At 27.8% G+C, this 19791-nt stretch overlaps 1 protein-coding gene across 1 annotated transcript; it reads left to right on the forward strand.

Annotated features, from left to right (window-relative positions):
- Positions 1 to 1152: 1152 nt before the first annotated feature.
- LOC114942479 (aminopeptidase N-like) lies at positions 1153 to 18540 on the forward strand. The gene is made up of 11 exons (XM_085486487.1): positions 1153 to 1220; positions 4266 to 4763; positions 5529 to 5691; positions 6389 to 6539; positions 6884 to 6965; positions 8165 to 8535; positions 8926 to 9215; positions 13657 to 13856; positions 17637 to 18026; positions 18109 to 18178; positions 18409 to 18540. The coding sequence occupies exons 2-11, from the start codon at positions 4282 to 4284 to the stop codon at positions 18538 to 18540; spliced, it is 2331 nt and encodes a 776-aa protein (XP_085342613.1). The 5' UTR covers positions 1153 to 1220; positions 4266 to 4281.
- The last annotated feature ends 1251 nt before the right edge of the window (positions 18541 to 19791 follow it).

Below are 19791 nucleotides of genomic sequence, written 5' to 3' on the forward strand. Positions count from 1 at the left end.
TCTTATTAGATATAACTCTATCTCGACAAAAATGACAAAATCGCTCGCACTTTCGTTTTTAAAATCAACTTTTCAATCCATCATCCAACTAATGTATTGTCTATTAAAGTTGTCACGTCGCGCAACAAGATTATTTAATTATTTCGATAATGATCATCCGAGGGATCGCACACATCAATCTTTCAGGTTGATTATAAATTCGATTCAGGTCACTTCGCCAAAGCGTTCTTACACATCAGAATCTTATATACCATATATACTTAGCAATACATTTTCATTCAATAATAATCTCTTGGAGTTATACAGCCTGCGAGTCTAAAAAAATCGGATCCAGATTCATTAAATATCATATTTTTTTACTAATTTGAGATTCTTTATTATCGCCAGTCAAAAATTAAAGGAATAATTATTTTTTAACCAATACTGGCACCTTCTTTATTAAATAAGTCTCACATGGCGAGATAAATTTAAATAAACACATTAAATAGATCTCACATGTAAGATTTATTTACAAAAATTTGCTACTGTTGAGAAATAATTATTCCTTATACTTTTTCTCTCCGTAAGCTATTCATTTAAAGCTACGTTGTAAAAAAAAAAACGATATTTAATAGATCCTCTAGATTTTTTAAGGGTAAAAGACACTGCACATGTTATCCTCATTTGGTTCAACGAGACTTGAACAGCTTCACGGCGACTAACTAAGCCAGGTAAGTCCTCGGGCTGGCTTTGGAGACTCCGGCGTCGCTCTTGGAGCAGGAGGACCAGGCCTCCTCCGCCAGATCGCCGTATCTTTGCATCCCCGGGAAAAGCGGGCCGGAATAGTTGGAGTGCGGTTGGTACTGCTGGTAGAGCTGCTGTTAGTTAATTATGGCAACAAAATAATTTCGCATATAAATCAAAGAAACATATAAAATAGTATTACATTTTTGCATTTCTTAGAACATACAATTACCTAATTAAATTATTGAGTGCTTTTTCAGAAAAATTATTTCAAATATAAAAGTATCTCTTAGGAATAATTTATATCCATGTATCGATTATTATCAATTAAATGTACGAATAAGACGCGTGTTCTGTGGAGCTATTTACATGACATTACATATTTCATATGTTATCATACAACGAACACCTTCAGTTCTCGAGGATCATTTGAAGAGGTAAGGTCACGAGTGAACGATATACTTTTGATTAAAGTAACGACTGATTCCACGAATAAGGTGAGTTAAATACATAATATTTAGACATTTCTTTCGAAATATATGCATATAAAAATATGCGTTTGCAGAGTTTTTATTTTTTAAAAATTATTTTATTCAGTTTTGAGAGTTATTTTATTCAGTTTTTAAGAAAACATTAAGAAAATCTTCAATCCCTCTTCTTTTTACTTCTACATTATTTTCGTCTTTGCATCTTTAATCCCTTTTTCTTTTACACCTACATTATTTTCGTCTTTGCAATTGCCGTAAAAAATTTAGAAGTAAATTATAACAGCAACCTCTTCTTATTATTTTTGACATATAACAAATTAAAAATTGAAAACAACTTGTATAAGCTTTATTTGATTCATTTTTTCCTTAATGGACTTTTAAAATCGATATTTTCGTTTTGTTAAATTAAATATTTAACAAATGTAAAAAAAGGAACGCAATAAATGTTAATTTTGCATACGATATGTATATAACAATAAATGCTAATAAAATTATTTTTGTTTTTTCTAAAAAAGTGTTTCTATAATGATAAATGATAATAAATATTTTTTTTTCTAAAGTTCAGATTAATTTGTCATAAAACAACATAATGACAAAATTTGAATTGAGTTTAATTTCGCAACAGCAAAATTCTTTGTTATCCGTTTTTTGGATCTAAACATAATTTACTAGTGACATATAATTCTGATGACAAATCATATTGATAAACAGCTGAAAATACAACGGTTAAAATTTAGTTATTGAAGATGAGATATTATTTTATACATTTTTGTGCAAAACTCATTTATTATATTTTTCCGATTATGACATTTATAAAAAAATATTATGCTACCTCTCTTAATCGAGTTGTTCTACACAATATTATAAAATATAAGTCACAGAGAAATGTAATTAAATGATTATAAGAAGACAAAAGTTCATAACCGTATTACTGTTTTTGAAAAAATAAGCTTAAAAAATAAGATATTTTAATTAAAAAAATAGAAATACGAATAACATAGCTTATATACTATAACATTATACACAACTCTTTTTTTATACTGTAAATTATTTAATATTAAATAATACAATATACATTTATTATATTACATTAGTATTTACAATGGTTATTTCAATTTATCATTTATAATTTAAATAACATTATATATAGTATATTTTTTATACTTAATAATTCTATTTACTTAAAAATGATTTATGTTTTACAATATACATTATAAAAAATCAGGCATTTGTCTATATAATATTGGAATTTAAAAAATTTGATCGTCAAATCGAACATTATGCAATATTATTAGAATTGATCAAAAAAATTGTTTAATAAAATTAACATACATTGCGTAGTCAAAGTAGATAAACTATAAAAATTCTTCGTAAAATTGTTAGACTATATGCAATTATAAAACGGTGTATTTCTTTTTGCATTTTTTTCCATGTTCTTACTTATATGTTTCTTACTTATGTTTTTTGATTAATTCTCTTATTATTAGCAAAAAAATTTAATTTGTAGTTGATTATTATTATTAATACTTATAAATACGCATTATTTAAATATTTGAAAGGCTTTTTTGTTTTTATTTTTTCTTATTTTTTTTATTTTAGTTTTTTATAATTCTTATTTCATAAATATTTCGTTTTGTTTTTTTGTTAAGAATTTTAATTTTTTAATATTTCAATTTTTTATTTTTTAGTATTCTTATTATTGTTTTAGTATTCTTAGTATATTTTAATATTTTTATTATTGCTTTATATTTTTATATTGGTTTTTAATTTTTTTTTAGTTTTCTTGCAATTTTATTTTTTTGACTTTTTGGGTTTTTATTTTTGTTTCATTGTTTTTTTATATTCCCATAGGAGTCGCGACGTTATGCATATTTTCTTTCCTCGTTCCTTATTTATGTTTTTTTCTTCAGTTATTCTTACTACTAGCAAAGAAATTATTTTATAAGTATCAAAATTAAAAGGCCAACTTAACGAGCTAATTGATTAGGTGTTAAAAATTTTTTTATTCTACGTCATGAAAATAATACAAATGATAATTAGTAAACGTTTCAACTATAAGACAGTCTTTATCAATACAAATATCGCTTTGCTAACATATCAATAAATTAAATAATTTGGAAAGACAGAACTTATCATATATGTAAAATATATAGACTTATGAAAAAACGCAGTATAACATATCATACTTGTTGGCTTGAATTACGGCTGATCGTTCGAATTAGTCGTTAAAGAGCCTAATCTCGAACATCAGATTTCTGTAGTTCTTTTTGAATAAAAGTCTAATTTTGTAATCTCTGATGTAATAATATGTAATAAGCTGTAAAATAATTAATATGTTAGCCTGAATATTAAATATTAGATTTTTAAATAAATAGTGATCACTTACATCCATGTCGAGACGATAAAACTTCTTTAAAATATTTCTTATTAAAAAACATTATAAACAATGTGTACTTTATACGAAGCAAACTCAATATCTATAAATCACAATGTCAGAACGCTGTATATACACCGCTATGCTAAGATGACATAGACAATTTTTCTAAAATATCAAAATAAGAACCGTCAAGCCGCTCGATGTCCTTTTTTAAGTTGATACTGTTTTTTTCTTCTTTAATGTATATCATTTTTGATATCAACCTTTTATAATAATTCCTTTCGTGATCCAAGATTTTTGTGTTGTTCTAATTAAAAGTATGTGTAAACTTTACAATATGATCAGAAACCACCGAGTGTCTTGCAGAATCTAATCTGATATTATTTTTATGTTCATTTACTCTTGTGCCTAATTGTTTTTTAATTTGCCCTACATATGTAGCATCACAATTATTGCACGATATTTTATATATGACACCCGAATTATTCTGACAATTATCTTTGTCTGTTTGTGTTTTTATGACTCTATTTAAATTTTTCAAACATCTGTATCCTACTGTTATATTAGATTTCTTTAACTCTGATGCTACTAATTCCGAGATTTTTTCAATGTATGGTATCGCTATAAATTTTTTATTGTTGTCAATATGTATGTCAAAAATTATTTTATATTTTCAGATTTTTAAAAGCCAACATGATGTTTCTAAAATGGTCATTAAATATATTAGTATACATTACTGCAATAACCATGGCTACTTTTACCAATGAAAACGCAAAAATTAAGTGCCATAGCGTACCTAATTACCGTAATTCATTGAACAACAACTGTATAATGCCGATTCATTACAATCTGGACATGATAATGTTACCAGGAAAATTACTAAGTGGCGAGCTAAATGTCACTTTTTATATTAATTGTGAAATATCAAATATAACTCTACATACTACAAGATCCTTGCTTATAGTGATGTTTAGATCGCCTAATGGAACAATCTATATTCCAAATTCTGATTATTCGGAGAATTTTGCTACTTTCAATTTCATTAAATATTTATCGCCTGAAAATACACACATAGATTGTGGAGTTTATACAATGTACGTGAAATATGAAATCATATTTGTTCATCGGCATTATGGAATGTACTATATAAAAAGAGAAGATAGAAGAGATAAAGAGTAAGTATATTAAAATAATAAAAGTAGTATATAATAAATAATACATGAGTAAACATGAAATAATAAAAATACGCTAATATTTATATACACATATATGATATATTGTACAATGTTGTAGTATACTTAGATGATTTTAAAATTATCTAGATAAAAATGAGATAAAAATTAGATAAGATGAATGTTATTTTGAATTTATATATATTTAGATAAAAGATAAAGTTATATTGTGAATCATTTAGATAACATTATTTTTAAAATCGCTTATGTAAATAGTTATACAGCTTATAAAAACAATGTAAATTATAAAAGAGGTATATAAAATATATTCATTTTTTTATTTGTACGTTTCTGTGGCTCACTGCTTAAATTTTACTACTAGATGAGTATATATATGTATGTGCGTATGCGTGTGCGTGAGCGTGTGCGTGCGTGTGTGTGTGTGTGTGTGTGTTAGGACTTTAAATCAAATTATCTGAACATTATTCTAGATATAATTAAATAGGGATAACATTATTTTCAACTAAGGTGCATAGATATAGATAATATATATTTTTATTAGTTATATGAAAGTAAGCTGACATCAAAATTTCATCTAGATCATTTGTATTATTATACTTACAATTAGAAAAGAAAACATTTGATGATATATTTTTTAAATATTATCTATAAATTTCTCTGGTACATTCTGCAATCTTTAACGTTCCTACACAACAACTGCAGAAACTTGTTGTTATTATAATTTAAAGCTTTTTACTTAAAATTTAGGTTTCTATTCGCAACTTTACTTCAACCGAGAAATGCTCGACAATTATTTCCGTGTTGGGACGACCCAAAATTAAAAGCAACTTTTAACATCACCGTCAAATTCGATACGAAATACAGCCGCTTCAGCGACTTTTCGGACCTATATTTTTCTCGCTTATTTCTCCATATGTAAGTTTCGAAATTAATTTATATGTGGAACTTTGGGATCTCAAATTGAGATACAGTTCCGTTTAATTAATTTTTCGTTTCGTTTCCTTGGCTCTATTGCCCAGCTTAGAAGACAGCATACTTATATTATAAAATATTTAAGTTAAGAGTTTAACAAGGCTCTGTCATATAAATATCAATTTAAAGTATAAGACAGGCGATAAGAGCCGATCGCGGAAGACAGTGCGTTATCCCAACGAAACTAAATTTTTTCGTTAGGATTAAATATCTGTGCACAAGGCACCAAATTTTACTTGGTCACTGCCAAGATTTTAAAATATGAAATAATCTCATATTTGAGATTTAATTTCAATAATCCTTTAACCTCCATACGGAAATACGTAAAATATTTAAATAACATTTTTATTTATGACAAATCGCTGTCATAAAATTGTTTAACTGTAAAATGTAAGATGTTTACAAACTTGTGGAGAGTATATGTACTGTAATATTTGTAATAATATTGTTACTTCAAATTATTACATATTACTCATGAAAATTCTATAAAATTATTTAAAATTATAATATCTAATATAAAAATGTTTTAAATAATTCAAAAGCATTTATTAAAAACAAAAGGTTTTTCTAGAAATAACAAATAATTGTTCACATTAATAAACATTATTAATCGAATCTCGTTTTTCTTTCTGCAGATATATCCAGGTTCTCGGATGATGGACTTGTTTGTAGTTCAAATTCGATATGATTCTCATTATTTACATCCATTTGCTGTAGATTATTTTAAGGAAAATTCTAACTATATATTTAAAATTAATTCACCTTCTCCTTTTTCTCATACTGTAGGTATGTTGGTATGTGTATTTGATTTATGTAACGTAATTTGACTGGTATAAAGTATATTTACAAATACATTAATAAAATTTGTAAATAATTTGTAAACAATAGTTGGAATGGCTGACTATAAATATCTAAGAAAAGATAAAAAGTTTTAAATTTACAATTATTTCTTCTTATTTTTATTCTGCTAAAAATAAAAGCAAATTAAATTTAAAATTAGTTCTTTTTTTTATTATATTAGTTTATAGTAGTTCTGTTTATGAATTTATGAATATGATGGGGGTTGAATTTGTAAATAAAATGTGTATATATAAATATTTTTTTTAACATATTTCATATCTTTATTATAGGAGCAGCTTTTTGGCGCATGTTAGAAAGAATAATTCCATCTATCGTATTTTGGACGAGTATTGACGAATATTTAAACAGGAAGTAAGTAATACTTACTATGTAATATAATAATATTAGTTTACAAAAAATATTTTTCTTTTATTATTCTCATTTAGATGGTGTTTCTTTCAAATTTTCGAAAATCTTATAAAGTTATGGAAACGATTTTATGCTGAAAACGATGACGTAAACGAATTTTTACCAGTACGTCAGGTTTCCGAAATAATTGAGATTTAATATACAAAAAATGGTTTTTTGTTAGATATTTGAGATTTTTTTGAAAATATGATTAACGCTATTTGGAATTTCAGCAAAACTCTGTACTTAAATCAGTTTCAACACGACTGAAAAGTAAGATATTGAAATCAAAATAATGTGTATTATAGGGTATGAACTATTGTTCATCTTCCTCCCCCCCCTTATATGATATTATCAGATTATTAGATAACTTTATTTAAAAAAAAAAAAATCTTAAAAATATCGCAAGAAAACCCTTTTTTACACATTAAATCTCAATTATTTTGGAGAACTAAAATGCTAATGAAAAATTTAGTTTTTGACATTTTCACAAGTCAAGAATTTAGAAAAATTATTTTATTTGGTTTAAAATAATTTTTAGCTGTAATATAGTGTTATTATTATCATTAAAATACATAGAGACACACATACAGGAAAGTAAATACAAAATAATAGCAAAACCTAAAAAAACTTTCCTAGAGAAGATAAAAACTGTATGATTAACACATATAAAAATATATTCAATGACAAACCAAACTTTTATAAGTAACAAACATAAAAAAATAAGAAAGATATTAAATATTGCAAATTATTATTAACTTTGTTAATTAATAAATGAATAAAGACAGAGATAAACGTAATAAAAACATATAATGTATATAAATATTCATATAAATGTCTAAATAATGTATTTAAGGTCTCTTAAATATAACAAACGTAATATAAATATTAAAATAATATATTTACGAAATACACTTAAACATGTGTATGTTTTTTAATGCAATTTATTTATATTTCATTAATTTGGAAATGTAGATTATTTTGTACAATGTGTGTATAAAAATTATTATGTCATTATAATTTGATTTTCATGAGAATCGATATTAATCTAAGTGAATTATTTTAGCAATATTAATGAAAACAAATAATTATCATAATTTTATACATATTTTCTAATTGCTACTCAGTGCTGTATGGTGTTATCACATTTTTAAATTTTACAGATTTATTTCTCCTGATATGGCAAATACTTTCAATGATTTATGGAGCATTATACCGTTTGCTAGAAATGAATTAAAACTATTAAAATATAATTTGGACATAAAAAAGATTATGGCTATTTGGTCTATGCAGCAGCATTATCCCGTGCTAAATGTTACACGATATTATTCTAGAAATTGTGCGAGAATATTCTTAGAGTTTCAGGCCGACATGGATCAGAATCCATATTGTATACCTGTCACATTTACTGAGGAAGCAAGTATAAATTTTAATGTAACTGGTTCAGATATTTATTTGACGCCCTCAAATCCAAAGTGGGAAATGCACTTCTTTTTTCCAAAAAAATGGATAATTTTCAACTTACAACAAATTGGTAAATATTAAAACACGAAGTTTAATATGTTCGTATTTTGTTATTATACAATAAATATAAGAAACACCTTGGTTAGTTTAAAATAATAAAAAAAAATTTCAACTATTGTTACTTTTCTAACTATAATCAGTTTTTGTTTATACAATTCCTTTATACATTAATCTGTTTTTAAAGATTCTATTTTCTTTTCAATTATCGGGATTTTATTCTATAGTTAGCAATATATAAGAATTTGCCATTATTTTTTCTACTGTAAAATATGTGCCCAATTTCTAGTATAATTAATACGTTCTTAAACTATCAGAAAAAAGAGACATATATTCGAAATATTTTTTACCCCATATATTTGGATCAAAAAAGTAAGTCTTAAAATTTATGCCGTGTGTACAGGATTTTATCGCGTCAATTATGATGACGAAAATTGGAAATTAATTGCGCGTTACTTAAATTCTGAACAATATACAAATATACATGTTCTGAATCGAGCCCAAATCATCGATGACTCATTCCATCTGATGATACGGGGAAAACTTAATTTTTCCACATTTTGGGAACTCTCGAGTTATTTATGGCAAGAGAAAGACTATGTGGCATGGTATCCTATGTTTAAAGCTCTGGAATACATGTCAAATATTATTCCATTTCTTAATTCTGGACTCTATCCTTCCGAAGTATTCAAGGTATTTTAAATTTTATCGATAAATTTTTTTACATATTAGAGGGATCCAAAACATTAATAAATATTTGATGTTTGCTAGAAATATTAAAAAATAAAAAATTAAATATTTTATTTCTTACATTAATATTTAACATATCATTTATATATATATCGGCTGTGGAATCTTACGCGATGTCTTTTACGTCTGTTATTTGCGAAACTTAATTTTTTCGCTAATTAGAAATAGTATTTTTGGTTTAGTTCTCTAATTTATGTGCTCCCTTTTTTAACTGCCCTGTAAAGTTATAGGCGAAAAAAATGTCAGCCCGAAAATCGGTTGAATTAATATTTAAAATGCAGTAAACTCTAGTATGCATCTGAAAATTTATAAATATAACAAATAAATTTATAAATAGATCAAATAAAATTATCTTCAAGTATCTGTATATAAATTAATCATATATAATTGAAGTTAATTTTAAAAGGAGGATGTTAAAAAAGATCGATTTTCCGACTATCGATGGAACCTAAAATTCGAGTTTTATGGGTATCTATGAACCATATAAGATGTAAAAATAATGGTCTTTTTTCTTTAGAGACCTGGGGAAAGTATTGAAAATCTATCAAAACTATTGAAAATAACGTCATTCGGTCGATCTAAAGACAACTAAAATTGATGACATATAAATGAATTTTCAATGAAACCAAATTCTGGTTAAACACTTATCAAAAATAGTTTTCGAGATCAATAATATTTTAATATCGGAATCGCAAAATTCAAGATTGCGGATCCAATATATGGGGGATCAATATTAAGAGAAACTAGACGCCAGAATGTAGTTACTTCCGAATAAAAGATCTGATTACACATTCAAATACATTATGTTTTTTAGTTTGTTTATTTAAAAATTTTTGTTTTATTGTTAAATAGAATTCTTTAATTCTAACATAGAGAATATTAATAGTAAATAATTAATATGAGAACTATTAATATTCTCTATGTTAGAACTAAAGAATTCTATTCAACAATAAAACAAAAATATTTAAATAAACAAACTAAAAAACATAATGTATTTCAATTCAAGTTTATTCTGGACTCCCCTAGAGGTTGCCGGGGCGTTTTCAAGGGACCGCCAAACCCCTTACATCCTCCTTTTTTTGTTACAATATGTTACATATACGGCGCTTTTTTCTGATAGGAGCGTTCCCGAACCTTTACAATCCTTTTCTAACCACTCATTACAATTCCATATCAATTCCCTCTGGCGCTTTTTTCTGATAGGAGCGTTCCCAAACCTCTACAGTTCCTTTTATTCCATTCACACCTTCTTTCCCTTTTCCTCCTTCTTCCATCTTCTTACTCCTCGTCTCCAAATCCTCTCCTTTCCTTTTTCCATTTTCTCCTTCTCCTTTCCAGCCGAACCTGCCTCCCTCCTTTTCCTCACTTCTCCATCTCCTCCTTCTTCACCTTTTTCCTGGCAGGCATGTAGGGTGATTGGCTCGAATTGGATTCGAACCTGGGACCTTAGGTATACTGTCTTACGATTTAACCCATTGGTCTACCATTTCACCCCTTAAAAAAAAAAAAAGTATTTCAATGTGGAATCAGATCTTTTATTCGGAAGTAACTACATCCTGAAATCTATTTTCTCTTAATACTAATCTACCATATTGGATCCGCAATCTTGAATTTTGCAATCCCGATATTAAAACATTATTGATCTCGAAAACTATTTAATAAGTTTGCTTAACCAAAACTTGGTTTGATTGAAAATTCATCCATGTCATCGATTTTATAATTGTCTTCAGATCGATCGAATTGACGCTATTTGCAATAGTTTTGATAGATTTTCAATACTTTCCCCAGGTCTCTAGAAAAAAAGACCATCATTTTTACATCTTATATGGTTTGTTGTGTGCCTCGGGTCGGGCACAAGGGGTCGCGCCAAATTAGGATGAGGATCCGAGGCGTCAGGGGTTGTATCGGGGTTATTGTATTAATTCACTTTACGTTCTCACTATTAAAGAGCTTTTATTTGAACTAAACACTAGACGTTATCTTTATTTTCACAATATTACACTTTGTAGTTACTTAACTAGTTGAGCGGAAGCGATTACGTATGACTTCGTGATTTGCGCGCGCGACTGCGATAAGATGTTATAGATCGCAAGCGGTTAGCGAGGTTACTCTTAATTAACGACTCGAGAGCGACTGCCGGGCGCGTCTTCTGCTCCGTTTTTATAGTATCGCATTTTGGAAGTTCGGAAAGGGTGCCTGGCAACGGGCCCCCTCGGTCAAGGATTTAGGTGCAAGTGAAGTAAATTCAAAGTCCTTCTGCCTTACTTGCACGTTGGACAATTTCGGTTCCGCATGTATCTCGCAGCGTATGCGTTTTTACGCGGTCAGTGCCCCTCGTCAAGCGGATGTAATATGAATAGTTATACCTTAATAGTTATACCTTTTAGGGATATAACAGGTTTATAGATACCCATGGAACTCGAATTTTAGATTCCATCGATAGTCGGGAAATCGACTTTTTTTAACATCCTCCTTTACTAAAATCTATATATATAAGTACCGTCTGTCTGTCTGTTTGTCTGTCTGTATGTACACGAACTACTTCCGCATTTGTGGACCGATTTTCGTGAAACTGGTACAAAAATGTTGCAAATTTTTCGGGGGTGGCTGCTGTGGGGTTTTTTTTTAATTTTTTAATTTTTATTTCTTTTCCTCAGAGGAGGGTATGTTTTTGCGAAAAATATTTTTTTTTTAAATTGGTACCAAAATGTTGCAAATTTTTCGGGAGTGGCTGCTGTGTGGTTTTTTTAAGTTTCTATCCACTTACGCACTTACACATTTATTGGCAGATTTTCACGAAATTGGAACCAAAATTTCGTAAAATTTTTGGGGATGATTACTAGGTGTTTTTTGTTATTTTACATTCACCCACGCACACCCACCTACGCACTTATACATTTATTGGCAGATTTTCACGAAATTGGTACCAAAATTTCGTAAATTTTTTGGGGATGACTACTAGGTGTTTTTTTAATTTTACATCTACCTACGCACACCCACCTACGCACTTACACATTTATTGGCAGATTTTTACGAAATTGGTACCAAAATTTCGTAAATTTTTTGGAGATGACTACTAGGTGTTTTTTTATTATTTTACATCCTCACTCATGCACCCACCCACGCATTCACGTCTTAATTGACTGATTCTCTTGAAATCGGTACCAAAATTTATTAAAATTTTGTAAATTTTTCGAGGATGACTACTCGGTGGTTTTTTTAATTTTACAGCCTCACCCACGCACTCAGCAATGCATTTATGTCTTAATTGATTGATTCTCTCGAAATCGGTACTAAAATTTCGCTACTTTTTCGGGGATGGCTAATATTTGATTTTTTTAGTTTTGTCCATCTACGCATGCGCGCATTTATGGACCGATTTGCACGACAACAGTACCAAAATTTTGAAATTTTTCTGAGAAGCCTGCTATTAATTTTTTTTTACTATTAAGTGGTTTTTTAAAGTTTTATCCCACCCACGCATCTACTCACGCGCGCGCGCATTTATGAACCGATTTGAATGAAATCGGTACTAAATTTTTGAAAATTTTTATGAGAAGTCTGCTTAATTTTTTTTAAGTTTTACACCCACGTCACCCACCCACGCGCGCGTGCATTTATGGACCGATTTGCACGAAATCGATATCAGATAACATAGTAGTCATCCACAAAAAAATTTAAATATTTATTTTGGTATAAATTTCGTGAAAGTCGGATAACAAATGTGGAAGTAGTTCGCGGTATTACAGAAAAAAAAATTAATTTTTTGTATTAAAACGGATTTAATATAGGCTACATAAGGACCGCGCTTCGCGCGGTCCGAAAAGCTAGTAAATAATAAAGCACTTTAAAATCTAACATGAGACATGCAATAAACTAAATATACAACAGTAAATTTATGTGAATGAAACTATTTTTAATAAATTAATAATGTAAATAAAAAAATAAATATAAAGAATTATTTAAAAACGGTCTTAGTATAATATAATATAAAACATAAAATATAAGCAAATTAATTTAAATTTTATAATTTATTTTAAAAATATGTTACAAAAACCTATCAAATAGAGTTGGAAATATAAAAATATATAAGAAATACAATAATTATAACGTTTAACCTGATATATTTTTAAGTACAAACAGAAATCTTACTAATTACTTTACGAATCAATTTTTTAATAAAAATTGAGTTTTTTTAATAATTTTTAAAGAATGTAATGTAATATATCATAATTTTTTTAATTACAAACGCATGTATTACATAATGCTGTTGTACAGAATTAAAATTTTTATTTATTATTATATGTATATGTAATATATATTTGTGTATTATATTTATCTTTTAAATAATTTAATAGAAAGATATTTTTTTGTCTAATTGCAGACAATATTAGGAAAAATAACAAATCTGTTTGAACGTGTAGAAAAACACATGAACTATGACATGGCATCTAGTAAATACGATATTGATAAATATTTAATGCAGGAAATTGCAAAATGGAGCTGCATTATGAACAATACTTCATGTATTGAAGAGGCCAGAATACAATTGAGATTGCATGTAGATAATCCTCGAGAATATAGGTAAATTTAAATCAAATTATTATATATTTGTATAAACATATATATTTAAAATTTTATAAATATATATTTGATATGTTACCTGATAAGAAATTTATATGTACATCTATATGTATAAGCACCGTCTGTCTGTCTGTACGCGAACTAACTACTTCCGCATTTGTGGACCGATTTTCGTGAAACTGGTACCAAAATGTTACAAATTTTTCGGGGGTGGCTGCTGTAGGGTTTTTTTTTAATTTTTTTATTTTTGTTTTTTTTCCTCAAAGGAGGGTATGTTTTTGCGAAAAAAAATCTTTTTTTGCAATATTTCTGAACACATGGTATCAAAATGTTGCAAATTTTTTGGAGATAGCGACGATGCGGTTTTTTCAAGTGTTAAACCTCTACCCACGCACCCACCCACGCATTCACCTACACGCATGCGCATTTATGGACCAATTTTAACGAAATTAGTATCAAAATGTTGCAAATTTTTCTGAGAAAACTGCTGTTTTATTTTTTTAAGTTTACGCCTCCACCCACGCACCCACCCACGCAATAGCATACTTATGAACCGATTTTTTTAAAAATTGGTACCAAAATGTTGCAAATATTTTGGAGATGGCGACAATGTGGGTTTTTCAAGTGTTATACCTCCACCCACGCATTCACCCACGCGCATGCACATTTATGGACCAATTTTCACGAAATTGGTACAAAAATGTTGCAAATTTTTCTGAGAAAGCTGCTGTGTGGTTTTTTTAAGTTTTATCCCAATGACGCATCTACTCACGCATTCACACATTTATTCACAAAGTTTTTCGAAATTTGTACTAAAATTTTGTAAATTTGTCGGGGATGGTCAATATATGATTTTAAAAAATTTTTAATACCCTATTCACTCACCCACACAACCACCCACGCATCAACAAATTTATAAACCGATTTTCTCGAAATTGGTACCAAAATTTCGAATATTTTTCGGGAATCAATAATATGTGTTTTCTTTTATTTTTACCACCCTATTCACACACTTACGCAACCACCCACGCACCAACACATTTATAGACCGATTTTCTCGAAATTGGTACTAAAATTTTGCATATTTTTCGGGGATCACTACTATGTGTTTTTTTTTAAGTTTTACAATACTACATACGCATCCATCCACGCATTCATACATTTATTGATTAATTTTCTCGAAATTGGATATTTATTTATATCTCTATATCTATATATATAAGTTGCAAATTTTTGGGGGAGTGATGAGATGGTTGTTTTTTTAATTTTTTAATTTTTTTAACATAAAAAAAACTATGTTTTTACGAAAAAAAATTTTTATTATTAGCGGGTTAGCGGTGGGTACATTAGAAATAAAAAAAATTGAGTAAAATGTAAAAAAAGATATAATAATTAAGTAATAAAAAAATATTTAAAGTATATATTAATTAAAATAATGTTTTATATTTAAAAAATATGAAATTGTGTGGAAATTAAAATAAACAAGAAAATAAAAATAAAAATATATAATAAATATTTAAATACGAGATGCAAAACGCGGTGTAAAATAAAATATCTGGGAGAAAGAAATAGATAACATAGTAAGTCATCCACAAAAAAATTTAAACATTTATTTTGGTATAAATTTCGTCAAAGTCGAACAACAAATGTGAAAGTAGTTCGCGGTAATACAAAAAAAAGAATTAATTTTTTGTGTTAAAACGGATTTAATATAGGCTATATGAGAATCGCGCGAAGCGCTAGTAATTATAGAAAAGCTAGTAATTATATATGACTGTATGTACTTGTATACGTTCTATTTATATATATATATATATATATATATGCATACAGGGTTTGTCCGGAAAGTAATGCGTCGCATTTTTTTGTGACGCGACTATACATCGCAGAGCGATGGGACCGGTTGGGGAGGAAGGGGGGTACCCTTAGCTTTCCAACGGTAGGTCGCTCAATTGTTTCCATGCGCTTGGAGGGTTAGGACGGCTTATTCTGTGAACCTCTGCTTAGTGGTCGCGTCGAACTTGTGATGGAGAGAACGATAGAGCAACGCTATGCGATAAAGTTATATTACGGCCTACCTGACCCGGATCGGTGTGGCAACGGTGCCGCAGCCGCCCTACAGTCCCGACTTGGCCCCGGCGGACTTTTTTTTATTTCCTCGGCTGAAAAGGGAGCTCAAAGGACAACAGCTCGAGTCGGTTGACAACGTACAAGCTACTTCGACGGCCTCCCTGAACAGCATCCCAGTTAAGGAGTTCCAGAAATCTTATGACGCATGGAAATCGCGTTGGCAAAAATGTATTGACGCAGAAGGGTCATACTTCGAACAATTTTAAGTTGTTTTACCTATGCGATCAATAAATTCTTTTTTAAAAAAATGCGACGCATTACTTTCCGGACAAACCCTGTACATATACACACACATACATTATATATATTAGGTCGTTCACAAAGTCCTGCGGTTTTTTTACTATAAATTGAAACAAACATCCATATATCTTTTTTGTCATTCCAAGCTGTTTTAAGTTCGCAACAGTAGTATGAGCGATCTCGTATTAAAGCGTTTCGCGATCTCCCGAGTCGTTAGATGCCGGTCAACTTCGATTGCGGCCAAAATTTGGTCATCAGTGGTGGATGATCGACCGGAACAAGGAGCATCTTCGAGGTTCATATTTTCAGAACGGAAGCGCGCAAACCAATTCTGGCAAGTGCCGGGGCTTATGACCGAGTCCCCGTACACATCACATATTTCGCGTTGTGCGTTTGTCGCTTTTACTCCTTTCTGATAACAGATTCTGAGAACAGCAAAATGTGTCGAAAATGTATCTTTGGATCTTCCAAATACTACGCGTACAAAACATGTCAAAATGCAACAAAGTTTTTGGCGAAATGTCAAGCGTGATCTAAAGTTTCAAATAATATGAAATAAGACGCGGTTCAAGCGGCGCATGTTATGTTTTTCAGCCGTTCAAAAAAACCGCAGAACTTATTGTTAGTGAACGGCCTAATACATATATATGTATATATATATATATATATACATATATATGTATTAGGCCGTTCACTAACAATATATATATATATATATATATATATATATATATATATACATATATATGTATTAGGCCGTTTACTAACAATATATATATATATATATATATACATATATATATATGTACATATATATATTTATTAAAATCATATATATATTCATATGTTTCTTTCATATTGTACAATATTTATTTGTATGTAAAAAATAATTTTTTATATAAATAAATTCCTAGTAAACATTCTGCATAAAAAATTTAATATAAAATAGTCTTTCTAAAAGAATTTTTTGATTTTACAAGATATTTTATAATGTAAATTGACATTTTGATATAAAAAATACAAAATATTTTATAAAATATTTAATAATTCTACACATAAAATATTAATATAAGATTATAGTATATTAAATATTTTTTACAAGATATTTTGTTTTTTTATATTAAAATATGTCATATAAAATATCAAGTTCTATTTTTTTGGTTATACTCTTATGATTTTTTATGCAAAATGTTACAATAAGTATATTTTCATAAATACACTTAAAGTTGTGCCATTAAAATAAATCGAGTTAATTATTATTATTATTATTTATATTTTTATTATTTATATTTATTGTAATTATAATATTTGATTATATTTATTTTTTATGTTTTAAAAGATTATATGCTAATTAATGATATATAATAAATATGTTAAATAAAAAAACATTTCTTTTTCTGTATGTCGTAGGATTTTGCCTGGGTGGCAAAAATGGATATATTGTAATGGTTTATTATATGTGAACAAACAAATGTGGGCTAAAATATCTTACTCCGTAATTGATATATATAAAAAGAAATCTGATCATAAAATATTCGAATTTCTTAGTTGTTCCAAAGATCCTGCAATTGTCTATAGTTACCTGAACGGTTACTTATCGTCATTAGTAGATTTGTTTTTTGAGAATGATAAAGCATCAGAAAAAGTAAAACATAATAAAATGAATACTTTGGAGATTAATATTTTTATTTCTACTATTGCGAGACATGTTAAGAACGAAGCAATATTTAAACGAGTATTGAAAAATTTCACGTATTTAATTTACATGATATATTTAAAATATCCATATAATACATTAAGGTAAATATAAATTTCTCGTGAGCTTTTTTTTTATAAAAATATTTTGTCAATTATAAATTTTTACATATTTTTTTTTATGTAGAACAACCATCACGAATGCAGCATTAATTGTTATGATTAACAATGCATATTCCCAGAAGCAAATTTCTGAGGTAAATTTTAAAAATTGATAAACTTTTTATTTTTGTATTAATTTTTTATCAAAATATGTCATATATCTTAGACATATGTAATAAACAATTTTTTTCTTTTTCTTTGTAATACTTCATATATATATATATATATATATATATATATATATATGTATATATATATGGATATAATTATGCTAATAGTTTAAAAAATTGTCGTATTTTCGTTTTATAAAATAAATTTATTTTAGATAAAAGAATTTGCACTCAATCATATGAAATTATATTTGAATATTAAAAACAAGTTAAAGGCACGTTCTGAACAACTGGTCAGTCAAGTAAAATTTTATGAAGATATATATGCAAAGATTGCAAAGCCTTAATAAATCTAACTATATCGTTAAAAATTTTACTTCAGCAAATACACCAACAATATTTCAAGTAACGAACTGTTTATACATACGTATATATATATTATGTGTACTGTATATATGTATATCTATTAAATATTAAATAGTAAAACGCAGATGTTTAGCAAATATTATATATTAATATTAATTTATATGAGGTATAAACTATATTAAATATAATTAATAATTTATTAATATTTAAAAATTACTATTAAAAATTAGTATTACTATTAGTGTTACTATTACTGTATTACTATTACTGTACTGTAGTATTACTATTACTCTATTATTAGTATTACTATTTTTATTAATTTTGATAATTATTATTATTTTAATATTAACACAATTATAATGTTATATATATATATATATATATTAATAATTTTTATTCTATTGTAATATAACAAATATTATAATAACGAGATTTAATGTAATAATAATTGTAATTCTAAATTTTTATTTTTTATGTTTATTTTGTATTTTCTAAAGAATTCTTTCATATTGTTTTAAATAAATATGTATAAATACATTTGAATAATAATACTTATTGAGTCAGCTCTTTTAATTTTTTTTTTAAAGCCACAATCTCCACTTGATTCCTCTCGACCAATAGAGCCAAACGCGATGTTATTGCGACAGTTATGAAAGAAAGAACATCTGAAAAAGGAATTTGAATCCTATGGTTGGGATCTCAAAAATTCCCCTGGTTCCTTCTCTTAACATCCCCTGTAAAGAAATAGGCGAGAAAAATATTGGTCCGAAAGTCGGCTGAATCGGGACACGAACCCGAGACCTTCCGCTTGCCGGGCGACTGCTCTTCCAACTGATTCAGCCGACTTTCGGACCAATATTTTTCTCGCCTATTTCTTTACAGGGGATGTTAAGAGAAGGAACCAGGGGAATTTTTGAGATCCCAACCATAGGATTCAAATTCCTTTTTCAGATGTTCTTTCTTTCATAACTGTCGCAATAACATCGCGTTTGGCTCTATTGGTCGAGAGGAATCAAGTGGAGATTGTGACATTTGAATAATATTGTCACACAAATTTTTTTATATACAAATACATTTTTTCTATCGCAATTTTTCTGTATTTCAAAACACTGTTTCTTTTTAAATTATTTTTTATCTCATGTTATATTTTTTTTACTTTTTTCTTTTATATTACATTTTTCTTTTATATTACAGTTTTTTAATAATCAAATAAGATAAAATAAAATCAAAAT

The sequence above is a fragment of the Nylanderia fulva genome, unplaced genomic scaffold (assembly GCF_048542155.1).
Source record: "Nylanderia fulva isolate GAGA-0341 unplaced genomic scaffold, ASM4854215v1 Scaffold44, whole genome shotgun sequence".
NCBI classification, from domain to species: Eukaryota; Metazoa; Arthropoda; class Insecta; order Hymenoptera; family Formicidae; genus Nylanderia; species Nylanderia fulva.

Excerpts from the sequence above, each read along its gene's own strand:
- LOC114942479 (XM_085486487.1), top strand. The coding sequence starts at position 4,282 with ATGATGTTTCTAAAATGGTCATTAAATATATTAGTATACATTACTGCA. Across the intron at positions 13,857-17,636 it reads GATAATCCTCGAGAATATAG|GATTTTGCCTGGGTGGCAAA; the intron begins GTAAATTTAAAT and ends TGTATGTCGTAG. Across the intron at positions 18,027-18,108 it reads TATCCATATAATACATTAAG|AACAACCATCACGAATGCAG; the intron begins GTAAATATAAAT and ends TTTTTTATGTAG.